At 56.3% G+C, this 15149-nt stretch overlaps 3 protein-coding genes across 8 annotated transcripts in view; 1 reads left to right on the top strand and 2 right to left on the bottom strand.

Annotated features, from left to right (window-relative positions):
* The window catches only part of GMNN (geminin, DNA replication inhibitor), an 8162-nt gene extending 4239 nt beyond the window's left edge, over window positions 1–3923 (top strand). For 2 of the 3 annotated variants that reach the window (XM_015563383.1, XM_006762916.2), the window contains exons 4-7: window positions 843–990; window positions 2227–2309; window positions 2581–2691; window positions 3521–3923. In XM_015563383.1, the coding sequence (XP_015418869.1) occupies window positions 843–990; window positions 2227–2309; window positions 2581–2691; window positions 3521–3631 (453 nt within the window). In that variant the 3' untranslated portion in view covers window positions 3632–3923. Of the gene's footprint in view, window positions 1–834; window positions 991–2226; window positions 2310–2580; window positions 2692–3520 lie in introns of all 3 variants that reach the window. The other variant, XM_015563381.1, reaches the window with a different exon arrangement.
* A 1333-nt stretch (window positions 3924–5256) lies between these two features.
* Window positions 5257–7286, bottom strand: LOC102752557 (chromosome unknown open reading frame, human C6orf229). The gene is made up of 2 exons (XM_006763097.2): window positions 7022–7286; window positions 5257–5770 (listed from the first exon to the last, which is right to left on the bottom strand). The coding sequence occupies exons 1-2, from the start codon at window positions 7284–7286 to the stop codon at window positions 5346–5348; spliced, it is 690 nt and encodes a 229-aa protein (XP_006763160.1). The 3' UTR covers window positions 5257–5345.
* Window positions 7287–7869: 583 nt separating this feature from the next.
* FAM65B (family with sequence similarity 65 member B) overlaps window positions 7870–15149 on the bottom strand; it is a 37482-nt gene continuing 30202 nt past the window's right edge. For all 4 annotated transcript variants that reach the window (XM_006762912.2, XM_006762913.2, XM_006762915.2 and 1 more), the window contains 6 exons: window positions 14023–14184; window positions 13126–13284; window positions 12445–12647; window positions 11574–11657; window positions 10591–10681; window positions 7870–9521 (listed from right to left, as the gene is read on the bottom strand). In XM_006762912.2, coding sequence (XP_006762975.1) covers window positions 9421–9521; window positions 10591–10681; window positions 11574–11657; window positions 12445–12647; window positions 13126–13284; window positions 14023–14184 — 800 coding nt within the window. In that variant the 3' untranslated portion in view covers window positions 7870–9420. The remainder of the gene's footprint in view (window positions 9522–10590; window positions 10682–11573; window positions 11658–12444; window positions 12648–13125; window positions 13285–14022; window positions 14185–15149) is intronic.

The following is a 15149-nucleotide window of genomic DNA, read 5'->3' as shown; positions in this document are numbered from 1 at the left end:
GCCCGCAACCCAGGTATATGCCCTTGACCGGAATCGAACCTGGGACCTCTCAGTCCGCAGGCCGACGCTCTATCCACTGAGCGAAACCGGTTTCGGCGGAACTGAATTATTTAAACAATAAAAATAATTTCAGTTTAGCCTTAGATCCAGCTCTAATTCCAAACAGTTGCTGCAAATAAAATTCCCAAAACAGACCTTTACATTTTGGGGGAGTTTTAAACTGTATGATTTTTTAAAGAAGATCCAAAGATGTCAGAAAGACACAAACAGATGCGGCTCCATTTTTAACACATAAATAATAAGACCACTGAGCTTTCAAAAATTTCTTAGCAAATTTCATATTCTTCAAAAATTTCTGTATATTTATATTTTGGTTCTATATTATCTTTGACTTGTTTCTTTCTTCTGATCCATAATTTCTTCTTTCGCCAGTGGCTCTTCCCACTCCCTGCTTTTCCCTCATTTTCTCTGGACCAGTGGTTCTCAACCTTCTGGCCCTTTAAATACAGTTCCTCATGTTGTGACCCAACCATAAAATTATTTTCGTTGCTACTTCATCACTGTAATGTTGCTACCTTTATGAATCGTAATGTAAATATCTGATATGCAGGATGGTCTTAGGTGACCCCTGTGAAAGGGCTGTTTGACCCCCAAAGGGGTCGCGACCCACAGGCTGAGAACCGCTGCTCTGGACTCGAGCGGTGCATGGCTTACCTTGCGATTCTTCCTTCTTCTAAACACACACCTTCAGAAGCCGGGCCTGCTCTGGTTCCCAGGTGCACCCAGCTTTCTTGCTTATTAGAGAAAAACAAATGAGACTGACATGTGGATTTCCACGGCAGCTGGTTAAAGGCTCGTTCAAACCGAAACATCGCAGTGACCAGTCGGCGTCTAAGACTTCCGGCGCCGGAGTCACTGCGGTCCCGGAGCACGGTGAGAGCAAGGAGCTCGGAGGAGTTACCCAGGAGGCACTGGACCTCATGGCTGCAGGTAGGAGGCCAGTGTGAGATGAGGTAGCCTTTATCGCAGACACTGTCCTTGGAGGACAGGTCACTGTTACCGCCTCCTGTTAGAGACTCTGCCCACGGCCTCTGGGCTGGGCACATACTAGTTCACTGTGATGCTCGACACCCTAACATTCCTTATGGTTAAAAATGCCAGCACCAAACGTGGACAGGTCTTACTGTTTGTAAGATCCAGATATGGATGGGATATGAAAGGGAAGGATAGTGATTAACATGTCAGCTGGATATGGGATTGCCAAGGCAGAAGTAGTCTTTTCGCGGAAGAAGTGTCTAGAGACCGGGTTTGAAGAAAGGAGTGTGAGTGTGCCGGGAGGGAGCCCCGCAGGAGCCTGCGGGAGTCAAGGGAGTGAGGCAGAGGTGAAGGGAGAGGGATAGAGTTAGCCAGAAACATCGATGAGAGAGAAACGTCGATCAGCTGCCTCCTGCACAGCCCTTACCGGGGATGTGCCCACAACCAAGGTACATGCTCTTGACCGGAATTGAACCTGGGACCCTTGAGTTCGCAGGCCGACGCTCTATCCACTGAGCCAAATCGGTCAGGGCTAAATGCAAGTTTTTAATGGAATGGCAGGTGGCACCGTAAGAGGAAGCTGGCAATGGTTTTTAAGCATCATGGAAGGTCATTGATGTTGTTATTGATGAAAAATTGGAGACTTAGAGAGAAGTTAATTGACTTACTCAAGGTCATGGAGTCCGTTGGGCTCATTCTGAGCTGCCGGAGGAGAGCAAGGAAAGGGATCGTAGGCTGTAGGTTTTATCAGACAAATCAGGACAGGCGGCTGCAGAGAAGGACAGCAGCCCCTTCTCCAGTCCTGTTGTGGGTGAACTGCAGGGTGTGACACTCATGTCTGACTTGGCTGAGATTTGGCGGCAGAAACACTACAGTCACATACAGAACCGACTGCCACATTGTGAGGTCACCACAGAGATGACACATGCCAGTCGACGTCACCTGAGCACACAGCTCTCTACAGGCCCTCAGTGGGATGTGTCAGAATCCCTAAAATGTCTGGGAAATAAAATAGAACAAAGTTGACTGGGTTTTCTAACTTCAGATTTAGGAAAGGGGGATTGCCAAGTGATGTGGTGGTACTGAGTAAGACTGCAAATAGCTTTTTAAATAGAAAGGAGGGTGCTGGGTGTCACCGCAGCCGGAACAGGAGTGGCTTTCCGAGTTTCATGTAAAACATTGGCTTTTTAGAAAACCCGTCCTCTCAGTACTGGAAGGAGGTGGCGGAGCGGCGGCGGAAGGCGCTCTATGAAGCCCTGAAGGAGAACGAGAAGGTGAGCGCTGAGCAGAACTGGAGCCGTTGTGCATTTTAATATTCCCCTCACTGCTTCGCGCATGTGGCTGGAGCAGTGTAAACGGGCTTGCATTGGGGCCTAAGGAAAGTTTAATGCGGCGGCTGTTAGGATTGTTTTACCCGGAGAAGCCGAAGTGGTGGGCGCCAGCGATGGCCCCTCTGCCCGGACTGTGCAGGTGTGTCCGTCACACGGGGGAGGCCTGCGGGGGGGCGGCGGGAGGCGAGGAAACCCTGAGCTGACCCATCCACAGCTCCACAGAGAGATCGAGCAGAAGGCGAGTGAGATCGCCCGGCTGCAGAGGGAGAACCGGGTGCTGGCGGAGGCGGCGGAGCACGTGCAGCACATGGCGGAGGTCCTCGAGGTGAGTGTCCCCCCAGCCGAGCGAGGACCTGTGGGCTCTGGACTCGGACTCCGGTGCCCTAGCTCCCCACCCGGGACGTGAAGGCTGTGAGTAAGCAGCGCATTGGTGCTGTGGGGTCTTCGCTGTCCTCAGCTATACAGCGGGGTCACTGGCCCTGCTCTGTAGGTTATGAGAACGAGTTACAACAGATGGACGCTGAGCGGTGTCTCCGCTGAGGAAGTAGGAACAGGCTTCTCTCTCACAGCCAACGCGTCTCAGACTATTTACATTTAACGCTCGTGCCAGCGTGGCCGTCCTGTGTTCGTAAGCTGCTCCTTGTGCGCCGGGCAGGGTGCGGCTCATCTGACTGTTTAAAATTGGGAAGGAACCTGTTTGTAAGGATTGGCCTCGTGCCTGTCCCATTACCAGGCTTAGCCTAAAACTCAAGTTTTAAAACTTAATGTTTACAAAAAGGCATCTTGCTAATGGGATGGAAGATTTCCAAGTGAAACCCTTTTTTGTACTGAATTGCTCGCATGTTCGGGCCGCGACAGACTTTAACGTTTGAGTTTCTCACCTGGCGATGCTGTCCTGGCCGTCTTGGCTGCGGAGGGTGGTCCCCGGCGCTCCCCGCCTGAGAGGAGGGCTCGTCCGTTGAAGGGAGCGGGGCAGTCAACCACGTGACGTGGCTGCGGGGTGATGGGGGGGAGCCTGACAGGCCCGGGGGTGAGTGAATTCAGTGGAGACAGCCTGCAGCGACCCCGTTACCACACCGAGGGTCACATAGCGCAGCCAGACCAGGGGCTTGGGTTTTAAAGTTTTTATAACAAACACGCTCATTCTTTAAAAGCGGCTGAAAGGAGACGCGCTGGAGAGCTTCGAGTCACCGGACAGCGAGGGATCTGACTCTGAGGAGGCGGCGGGCGAGGATCCGGAGGCAGAGGCCCCAGTGCGGGCGTGAGTGCCCGGACCGCCGTGTCTTCCCCCGCGGACGCCCGGCCCGGCGTGAGCTGTGCGCAGACTCAGAACAGACATGCCCGTGACCGCCACGACGGTTCTCGGTGGCAGAGCAAAGAGCTGTGACGCAGACGTCCTGTTTGAGCCCTGGGACCCTATTGTGTTAAAATACAACTACTGTATGTTTTAATCTATGGCGTTTTATGTAAATAACATTTTCTCAGATGTCAGACACAACTTGTGTACATGATGAATAAACTTCATTTCCTCGTGAGCATCTGTGTTTCTTGGAAAAACGAAGTCTAAGGAGTAAAATTTGTCTATTTCTCTGGTTTTATATCATTTTCTCTCTACCCCTCTGTTGTCTGGGAGGAAACGAGGAGGAAATGAATTTGTCCCCCTTTAGAGGAAATGGCTGAGGTTTGACTCCCCAGCTGGTTGCCCCCCAGCTCAGGGTCGGACTGTTGATTTCCAGGCCCCTCGACCCCCGCTCCTCCTGGGGGTTTTGGTAAAGGCCGTGAGGAGGTGGTGTCAGGAGCTTCTCGTGTGTCTGTCCCGCCAATGGCGATGGTGACCAGGTGCACGCCCAGTGACGAGATGCAGGAATAGCTGAGGGTTCGGAAACTGCACGTTACATTAGATACAGCACAGAGCATACGTATAGGCTTGGTCAGTGTGGCTCGGATTGAGGTCAGCCTATGAACCAGGAGGTCACAGTTGGATTCCGGGTCAGGGCACGTGCCCGGGTTGCAGGCTCGATCCCCAGTGTGGGGCGTGCAGGAGGCAGCCGATCAATGTTTCTCGTGAATGTTTCCATCTCTATCTCCCTCTCTCTCAAAAATCAATAAAAACAGGTATTTTTTAAAAAGCATGCAATATGGAAGGCATATGAAGTCAGAGCCAGGTGAAATGAATGAGGCGTTTCCCGTAAGTCCGTTCTGCAGGAAGACAAGGACATGGGGCACGGTGTGCGGAGTACACGGCCGTGGGACAATGTTCTGAGGCGCACGGCGTCCGTGAGGGGCAGCGGAGCCCTGTCGCACATCGAAGGGTCACTGAGGCAAGGTCTTTGTCGCCTGGAAACTGGGTCGATCGAGAGAAGTTGGACTTTCCTTCAGATGATGAATCTAGTTTTCAGTTAGCTACCAAATGTCGCAAGCAGCGCCGTCTGATGAGCCAGAAGCTCATGTTCTGGCAGCCCGAGAACCACCTCAGCCAGGACACGGCGGCTGGAGGCCGGCACCAAAACAGAAGGGGTGGGGCGCCCGTGTCCAGCACCGTAGTGGGTTTGGCTTTTCTGGGCGCCTTGGCTCAGTATCTAACACCCCGTGAATCCCACCAATGCCCCTGGCATCTTCCCAAAATTCCCATTTTATTACCTTCATCTGCAGGAGGTCATTTTAAAATATATTCTTACTGATTTCAGAGAGAGAGAGAGAAACATCAATGATGAGGCATTCATGGACCGGCTGCCTCCTGCACGCCCTGTACTGGGGATCGAGCCTGCAACCCGGACCTGTGCCCTGACTGGGAATCGAACCCCAGGACCCTTCAGTCCACAGGCTGGCGCTCTATCCACTGAGCCACACCTGCTAGGGCTCAATGGGAGTTTCCAACCACCTGAAAAAGACGCCAGGAGGGACGTGTGGGCTTTGATCATTTATTTCTGTTCCAGGGCCCTCCGGCGGTGCCGACGGCCGGGCCCGGAGGGAGAGGCGTCAGTGCCTGTGGAAACCGATGAGGAAGTAGAGCACCTCAGCGAAGTTCTCGGGCCAGCCCGCCCAGTCCTTCTGCGCCAGCGCCTGCAGTTCGTACTTGAACTGGTAGTGCTCCCTCAGCTCCTCCATGTAGGAAAGGTTGTTGCAGGTCATGACGGACAGGGTGTAGCACGCCCAGAACTTCACCAGGAGGCTGTTGTTGACGTCCGTCTTGCTGGACTCGGGGACCTTCTCAAAAATCGCCATGAGGATGGGGATGAGCTGCAGGAACTTGGCCCTCTTCTGGGTGATGGGGTTCAGGTAGCACCAGCAGGCCACGCTCTGGAGCAGCAGGATCCTCGCCTGGGGGGCTGCCTGGGCGCTCTGCAGCAAGTTCGCCACTTCCTTCATGTGCTCGGCCGCAAACTTCCCGGCCATGGGTCCCCCTGGAAGACAAGCACCTGTGGTTCCAGGAGCACTCAGCAGGCCGGGCGGCCAGGGGCGGGCGGGGCGGCTCAGCTGTGCCCGTTCTTGTTGGCCGGGGAACGCGTGTGTTCGGGAATTGGGCTCTGGGGGTCCCCGCCTGCCGAGGTCCCCGTCCTCAGGCACCCAGGCGGCCTGGGTTCTCGGGCATCGCCCTGGCGGTCTCCTTCCTGCTTCTCCGTCTTCAGTACTTGGGAAATCACCAGCGCGTTCGCCCCAGCCGGGTTGGCTCAGTGGAAAGAGCGTAGGCCTCGGGGCTGCAGGGTCCCGGGTTCGATTCCAGTCCAGGGCATGTACCTAGGTTGCAGGCTCGATTCCCAGCCCTGGTTGGAGCATGTGCAAAGGCAACCCACCAATGTTTCTCTCTGTGTCTCCTCTCTCCCTTCCACTCTCTCTAAAAACCAACGGAGAAATGTCCTCAGGTGAGGATTAAAAAAGAAAAAACACAAGAGCAGTAGAGCAGCAACGAGAACCCAGAAGGCTGAGCTGCACAGCCGGGGCTGGTGGTCGGAGCGGTTTCTCGCCCGCCGCTCTGCCCTTCCCTCCCGCTCCAACCCCCTCCCAGCCCAGCTCTTGCAGGCCTGGGACCAGCGAGGCCATCCTGGCTCTGCCCCCTGCCCCCACCTGGTCCTCCTCCTGACCCCCAGCTCTTCCTCGCTCCAATCTCCAACGCCGAGAAGGGAGGAGCCTGTTAGGGGTGAGGCGTGAGGAGCAGCCTCATCACTGGCTGGTTCCAGCCTGGACTTCCCACCTGACTTCATTTCTCTTACATCCTAAGAATGTTCTCGTCAGTGTTCAAGTTTTAGCTGAGCCCGGCCGGCGTGGCTCAGGGGTTGAGCGGTGACCTATGAACCAGAATGTCACAGTTCCATTCCCAGTCAGGGCACAAGCCTGGGTTGCAGGCTTGATCCCCAGAGTGGGGTGTGCAGGAGGCAGCTGATCAATGATTCTCATCATTGATGTTTCTCTCTCTCTCTCCTGAAATCAATAAAAATACATTGAAAAAAAGAATCCTTTGTACCAAATAAATAAATAAACCCAGATCCTTAAGGAGAAAAATAAACAGTAATGTCTTTGGTGGTACAAAGTCAGAAAACTGATAATTTAGGCAAAGGAAGTGTTGCTGGGGTTTTAAGACGAGCCCTGTGAAGACCCTAACTTAGTGTAACTAGCAACCGGGGTGTGAAACGGGCGTCAGCCCTGGAGGGTCGTACCTGTGAAGGCCAGCAGCCCGATCCTGTAGGCGGCCCGAGCCCTCACCTCGATGGCCAGGGATTTGTTCTTCAAGGTCTGGCCAAGTGCCATGATTTTTTCTTTATGAAACATAGTCTGGCTTTGGGGTATATATTCTTTCTCCTCCTCAACGAAGAAGCCCAGGATATAGACGTTCCAGAACCTGCGGAGGCACTGGCCCAGCCGCACGACACACTGACAAACCCGAGACCCGTCCTGCTCAGAAGGCGCAGGGGCCGTGGCCATGGTGTGGACAGGCCAGGGGCTCCCGGCCCACTGCGCGCCAGTGGCCACAATGGTTCAGAGCTCTGGAACGCATCACCTAGCAACAGTCTCCCGGACGACGGCCTGGGGAGCAGAGGGTGCTGCCTGGGGTTTGGGCTGAGAACACAGATGAAGGATGACGCTTCTTACCCTCCAGGAGCTCAGAGTCTTTTTTCTCCAAGCAGCTTCATAAAATGCCTGAGGAGTGCTGGCCGGTGTGGCTCCGTGGCTGCATGTTGGCCTGTGAACCACGAGTTCACAGCTGGATTCCTGGCTGGGGCACAGGCCCAGGTTTTGGGCTTGATCCCCAGCGGGGGGCGTGCAGGAGGCAGCCAATCCATGATTCTCTCTCATCATTGATGTTTCTGTCTCTCACTCCCATTCCCTTCCTCTCTGAAATCAATAAACATATATTTAAAAGAAAATATCCAAGAAGCAAATATCACTGTCCCTCATTATGGATGAAGGAATGTCAAGATGAGAACAAATTCCAGTGGGGAGTGAGGTGTCGTGTGTATGTGCCGACTCGTGAGGGTGTGTGAAAAATCACAGTGGACTCTGGGCCTGAGACCAGAGATTCAAAAATAGTTTTTATTTGAACGTCCAGGATGGGAACAGTGACGGATACAAATGCCACAAAACAACGCACCCCCTCCACCAAAACAAAATGCAGACGTGAATACAAAAGACCTGGAGTTCGTTGCTCATGCAATATTCAAAATTCTTTTAAAAAACACACACCACAACCAACAAAACACTTGGTCACATTTGGGATTTGAGTTTTCTATAAAAACAAAATCATCTCCACCATTTCACAGGGACTGCAGCTTATGCAGGCTATCCTAACTGTAGACTGTACAAGGAAGTTTTCAAAGGAAGGACATAGGCATATATATAATATTTATAAATATACAAATAGATATATATACACACACACACCGTAACTTCACAGTCCCAAGGACTCTTTGCCGGGAAACCCGGCAGACACTGTTTAAGGTGAACTAAGAGCTGCTGTAAAGGTCTGCTGACGTGCGGATATTTAAAATGACACCTCACTGGCATTTTATACAAACACATCTGGAGTACAGTTCAAGCTACACTCACACCTATTAGATAACTTGGCATATCCCGCCCCGTGTACGCCTAGGAGGAAGCCCCGTTATGTACCAGGAGCTCCTGAGCGGGCATGGACTTTAAGGACTGGGTTTGCTCCCCTGGTGGGAGCGGCGAGGGCTGCTGCTGTTCTATTTGGCCAAGGGGTCCCAGCAGGGGGCAGTCACCCCCCCAGGGGGCAGCCTGCATCCTGACCTCCTGGGGTTGTCACGGAAGCACGGACCCCTAACGTCCCTCCAACTTGCGCGCGCTCGCGCCTCAGGGAGCGCCCAGCTTTTCTGAAGCATGGCTTTGGGTTTGGATTGGTCTTAGCAGCCAAGTACCTTATAGAAAAAGATCATAAAAAATGGCTCTTGTTTGTTCAAAAATAAAAGCAGGCGCAATGCGTGCCTTTGTGTTTAAGGAGTCGGGGGGTGATCTCCTAAGGTCGTCTGCTCCTGGCCACCTCCCCAGCTTCTCACCACCGTGGAAACATGCTTTTGGAATTCTCAGGAGGAAGAGGGACAGGGGGCACAGTGACACGTGACGTGTAAAAACATTACGCTCTTACAACGTGGCGTTCTACCGGTCCCGCAGGCAAACTTTTATTGGGAGCAATTCTTTTTTGTGCTTTTCATTGAAGGTAAAATTAGGTGGCTGGTGGGGGTGGGGGGTAGGGACCCTCAACCCCAAGAACACGACGGACGGAGAGAACTGCAAGCTGTACGACAGTTACCCGAGTCTCACAGGACGGCCTCAAGCTCATAGAACTTCTGGAAAAGTACAAAGATGGCTGTTTTGAAATCCCATACGTGTCAGAGACGGCGGGCTCTGTTGACTCAGCGCTGCCCGTGGTCGGCGATGTGACCGACCTACTACGCGGCACACAGCCCTCTCGGAGCGGGCACAGCTCGCGCTGGGTGCTGGGACCGGGTCGAGTTCGGTCTACACCGCGGGAGGTTTCCGGCTCCATCGCGGCGCCTCCGGGACCCCAGGGCCATCGGTGACGACAGCTGTTGGGTCATTAAAAGGCCGTGGCCACCTCGGTCCCGTGACGGCCTCCGACGTGGGCGCAGTCCCGGGGGAACTTGTCCAGCTGCTCGTAGGCCAGCCGCCCGTCTTCGCCTGGATGGGAACGCAAGAAACGGCACCAGCGTCAGCTCAGCGCTCCGCTGTCACCGTCAGGTAAGGAAAGTCACCTCTCTTGTTAATGATGGTTTCTCTCTTTGGAGCTGAGGCCGGAGCCGGGCAGCGGGCAGGCGGGAGGCAGAGAGGTCTGGGGCACGTGGCGTCCGTGGGTTCACTAAGTAGGTTTATCCCCGCAACGCCCGGGGAACCTGCTGCCGGCGGGGCGCGGCCTCCACGCGGCGAGTCCTGGCCCCTGGAGCGTGCAACGTCCGCACGGCTTTTACCTTTACACGTCTGTGCCGGCGCCTACACGGCCGTTCATACAGTCACATGCAGGCTCCCAAACGCCAGCCAAAAGTGACCATGTGAACATGGTGACGCGCCCACCGCCCACCACGGCCTCAGGCTGTCAGCAGGAGCGCCCTGAACGGCCAACGCGCGTCAATTACTTGGCTATTCTGTTCCATTTGCCCTCATTTAAAAACTTGACCAGCAAGTGGGAAAGTGAGGGCGAGAAGCTTCCGTCCATTTAACACAGACTAAGGACAGAGTCAGCTATGCACGACCTCTGAACCAGGAGGTCAGGGTTCCATTCCTGGTCAGGGCACAGGCCCGGGTGACGGGCTCAATCCCCAGCGAGGGGCGTGTAGGAGGCAGCAGCCCAGACCCCAGCTCCTGCCACGACGGTGTGACTTCCAGGTTTTTACTCTGAAATCCTGCCCAGACTGAGGAGGCATCCCGGAGGCTCCCATCCCTCACCCTCCACATCCAGGGGGTCAGGCCAGGAGCCGGAGAGACGTGGGGACTGAGGGGTCCTCATGCTGGGTGTGTGTGAGGGTGTGTGTGTGTGTACGTGTGTGTATATGTGTGTGCATGTGCACTATGTGTATGAGAGTATATGTGTGTGTGTTGTGAGAGTGTGAGGGTGTGTGAATATTGTGAGCGTGTGTGTGAGCGTGTGTGTGTGAGCAGGCAGCCATGGGGGGGACTTGCTACATGGTGCACAGGGACCCTCCCCTGACAGCTCTGCGTAAGACTCAAAAGCACGCAGCCCGTGCACACTCACCCAGAGACAGGAGGGTTTCGGAGGCCACGTTTCTGATCTCCTCCGTGTCCGACTGGCACAGGGTCACCAGCATCTTGATGCTCTCCGTGGCCTGCAGGGAGGGGCCGTGCACAGCGTGAGCTGACATCTGTCCGGGGCCGGGCTGTCCTACCCAGGCCCCCCCAGCTGCATGTGGGGAGCTGGGTCCCGGCTCCTGGGCGCCACCCCGCGGGCGGGGTGAACTCCCGGAGGGAGCCGGGTCCCCAGCGGCAGGAGCCCTGAGGGCTTCGCTGTATTTTACTGTGGTTTATCGTTTATATTATTAATAGACATTTGAACTGTCTTACGAGCACTGGGACCACAGTGGAGGGCGGCTGGGCTGCCCTCTCGTCCTCCCCTCAGACTGACCAGTCTCGCTGTCTGTGGCTACATCTTGGCGACTGGAAGGTGAGCCCATTGGCGCTGGGGAGTCAGTGCTTTTCATCCCGTGTGGCTCCCAGGAGGCCGCCCCCACTCCCGACCGCTGAAGGCCGAGCTGCCCCGGGAAAGCCGTCACGGGGCCGGGCTGACCCACGGGCACCCTGGGGTGCAGTGCTGCACACAGCGGACGGGGCCCTGCTGGTGTTTTGGACACAACGCACATGAGTGCGGCATCACAGCCTCTCTCCTTGGGGACCAGAGACACTTTTCCAGGACTGAGCCGGAGGGAACAGAGCAGGAGCGTCTGAAACGTCACATTTGTTATGTTGCAAGAAGAGAAAAAAGGACTCCAAGCAACAAACAGGGCAGAGGAGACCAGCAATGCCGCTAACCGGGCCTGCACATGCACACGCACACATGCACACATGCACACGCACGCACACACATGCACACGCGGCTCAGTCCTGCACCACAGACAGACAGATAGACAGACACACCCACACACACACACACACACACACACACACACACACACGGCAGGCAGGAAGCTGTCCCTGCTCAGGGCTCAGCCCCGCAGGCCTCACCTGCAGGCTCTGAAGAGCCAGGCACGCCGCCTTCTGCAGCTGCAGGTCGCGGGCGGTCAGGGCCTCGCAGTAGTAGAGCAGGGCCTGGCGGGAGGAGGGCAGGGAACACCTGGTTTTAGGGGTTCCTCTCCGTTACTGCCTGACACGGACTGCAGCTAAACCATTCACTCTGCGTTGCCTTCTGAGCCAGAAGCCCATGAAAACTCGCGTGGCTAAAAGAGCTGTCTTTTACATTTCCTGCCCACCATGTGGGTCCCGTATGCCGGGCCAGGCCAGCGGCTCTGGGAGGATGAAGCTGGAAGATGCACGGCCATGAGCCCAGCTTTCGGGGGACGTGGGCCCCGCAGAGGCGCTCGGGCTAGTTAGAAGGAACCGTGCTATTTCACAGGAAACCTACAGGGCGCTCACCAGAGGGTATGCTTATGCTTTGAGGGAGGAAGGGAGGGAGAGGGGGGAAGGGAGAGAGAGAAGCATCGATTGGTTGCCTCCTATACGCACCCCAACTGGGAGTCAAACCCGAAACCTTTGGGTGTACAGGATGATGCTCCAACCAACTGAGCCACCGACCAAGATACAAATTCTTGCCTGACCCGTGGCTCAGAGGTTGAGCGCCGACCTATGAACCATGAGGTCACGGTTCAATTCCTGGTCAGGGCACATGCCTGGGTTGTGGGGTGTATAGGAGAAGGTATCCATGATTCTCTCTCATCATTGATGTTTCTCTCTCCCTCCCTCTCCCTTCCTCTCTGACATCAGTAACAAATACTTTTAAAGACGATACACATTCGTCCTATAGAAGGAAACCGCACAGCAGTCACGGCAGGTGACAGGAGGAAGCCGCGCGGGGCTCGGCCAGGGCTCCGCAGCCTACCTTCTCCCTGAAAGGCTGGTTCCCGGCGGCCGCCTCCAGGTACAGCCTCACGGCCTGGCTGACGCCGCGGTCGGCCCCGGTTAAGAGCAGAGCCAGGGTCCGGAGCACCTCCTGCTGGGCCGGGAGGCTGCTGGGGGCCAGGCCGCTGACCGCCTGGCGCAGCTTCTCGTCCCGCAGTGACTGCAGGCTCCGCACCATGGAGACTGGGGAGGAAACGCAAGGAGGGCGCTCAGCGAGCAGGCGCCACCCAGCGGCACAGCCACGTCTGGGCAGACCAGTGCGGACCGAGGGGGCTCCGCTCCGCGAGGACAGGACCCATCACTGCTGTGACTGTCCAGGCCAGTGAGGCGCTTGGGAGGAGAGCGGCGTGGTCTCCAGCCCATAATGGCCACGAAATTAACTGTCGGATGAACTAAACCGGCAAATGAAAAGGTACACAGTAGTCTGGCCGGTGTGGCTCAGGGGCTGAGTGTCGACCTAGGAACCAGGAGGTCACGGTTGGATTCCCAGTCAGGGCACAGGCCCGGGTTGCGGGCTCCATCCCATGTGGCAGCCGATCCATGACTCTCATCATTGCAGTTTCTGTCTCTCTCCCTCTCCCTTCCTCTCTGAAAGCGATAATATATAAAAAAGAAGGCCACTCCGTGTCCCTCCACCACCCATGCCCCATGAGCCGCCCACCTTGCCCCGCCAGCTGGCGCACGTGGCCCTCCAGGCCGCCCACCCCGGGGCCAGAGAAGTAGCCGTGAAACTGGAAGACGGTGACCACCTCGGAGGCCAGGCTGGGGGGCAGCAGGGGCTCCGGCCGGTCCAGGATCTGGGCCACCAGCGTCCGAAACACTGTTGGGGAAGAGAAGACACAGGCAGCTGTTAGGAGACTCATTCATTCATTCATTCATTCACTCACTCGTTTTCTCACTGTGGAGCAGGACAGAGCAAAGTCCGCCAGTGGACTAACCCAGGCACAGTGGGCGACCGGTGCCGTCTACACACCTGCTCAAGGGCCGTTTAGATCGAAGTACAGGTCACAGCTGTGCCCCGCGGGGTCACCGTGAGCCCCTTCCCCGCCTACAAGTCAGCACAGCCTGCGCCCCAACTTTAGGCAGCTGACTCCTTTTACTCATCAAAAGAGCTGAGATTCATGCAAACCGGAGCCTGCACCAGAAACTCATTCTTCTTAAAATCGCCTCCCAGCCCCCGAGGGTGCGGACAGATGACAGTGTCTGGGCTCTGATTCAGGGGCATTTGAGCTGCCGCGAACTCTGTGTGCACGTCCCTCCTTTGTGAGCGTGTATTTCTCTGGACCTCTTCCGGAGCGGGGTGCTGGCTCCCAGGGGAGGGGTTTACTGAGTGTGGGGAGCACTGCCCGTTTCCCAAGGGGTCGCCACACCTGCCGACACAGGGCTGGGAGGTCCCACCCAGCGACTGGGAAGGCAGGGCTTCCCCAGGTCCCTGCTATTCTGAGTCGGCACGTGCTCGTCTGGTTTCTTAGGTCTCACTGGGGGAGGCCTGGTGTCCAGGGTGGCGGCGGGCAGGGGAGTGGGGACCCGGGACAGACCCCCCCCCCGCGGTGCCCACCTGGGTCTGCCAGGCCCGGGTAGTCTGCATTGACGGCGCCAGCGAAGCTGGCCTCCAGCTGCTGGACCAGCCGGTCGGCCGAGCTGTGGTACACGCCCGCCGGGCCGCCGCACTCGGGCCAGAAGGACCGCAGGGCCGGCTGCTGGTGGAACTCGGGGATGGCTGGAAGGAAGGACGGACACGTGAGGCCGGGCGAGGGACTGGGCCGGGGCAGGGCAGGCTTGGCCACCACCCCCTTTTTAAAAAATTATTATTTTTTAAATTTATTGATTTCAGAGAGGAAGGGAGAGGGAGAGAGAGATGGAAACATCAGTGATGAGAGAGAACCATGGATCAGCTGCCTCCTGCACGCCGTCTACTGGGGATCGAGCCCACACCCCGGGCCTGTGCCCTGACTGGAATCGAACCGTGACCTCCTGGTTCCTAGGTCCACACTCACCACGGAGCCCCGCCGGCCGGGCCCCACCGGCCTGTTGTTACTATTTCCTAATGACCCTCGTCGGCTGATGGCCATAGGACGCAGCCGTCCTGCTGAGGGCCCCTGCAGCCGGTGGGAAGCAGAGCCCTTTGCTTTCGGGGAGAGAAACCCAGTCCTCTCACCCCTTTCCTTCCCGCCCCGGTTCAATCCCCCGCCCCAGTCCAGCCATGTCCTCCGCCCCAGGAGGCAACCAATCAATGTGTCTTTCTCACATCAATGTTTCTCTCTCTCTTTCTCTCCCCCTCCTCCCCTCCACTCTCTCTAAAAATCAATGGAAAAGATACATTCCGTGTGTGTGTGTGTGTGAGACCACACACCTTCTAAGGCATCTTTCCCGGGTCAAGTTCCCCACCTAGAACTCTCTGACCCAGGGACCCTCACGAAGGCCTTGGGTTCTCCCTAAGGTTTGGCTCCCGGTAGGTTTGGGGGCATCTTGCATGTGACCCTGGGCCACAGTGGGGCTGTCTTAGCCAATTCAGTGTGAGGACAATCCGCATCTCACATCCCCACGGGGAACCACGCCAGAGGTGACATGGTGCTGTCTGTACATCTGTGTCTGCACACCCGCGTCTGTCTGCACACCCGTGTCTGTCTGCACACCCGCGTCTGTCTGCCCGTGTCTGCACACCCGCGTCTGTCTGCACACCCG

The sequence above is a fragment of the Myotis davidii genome, unplaced genomic scaffold (genome assembly GCF_000327345.1).
Source record: "Myotis davidii unplaced genomic scaffold, ASM32734v1 scaffold217, whole genome shotgun sequence".
In the NCBI taxonomy this organism is placed as follows: Eukaryota; Metazoa; Chordata; class Mammalia; order Chiroptera; family Vespertilionidae; genus Myotis; species Myotis davidii.
This window is presented reverse-complemented; position numbering and strand designations above follow the sequence as displayed.

What these genes read in the sequence shown, in the direction of transcription:
- LOC102752557 (XM_006763097.2), bottom strand. Translation starts at nt 7,286, where the DNA reads ATGGCCACGGCCCCTGCGCCTTCTGAGCAGGACGGGTCTCGGGTTTGT. An exon ending in CGGGCTGCTGGCCTTCACAG is followed by an intron (nt 5,771 to 7,021) that starts GTACGACCCTCC and finishes CTTGTCTTCCAG; the next exon opens with GGGGACCCATGGCCGGGAAG.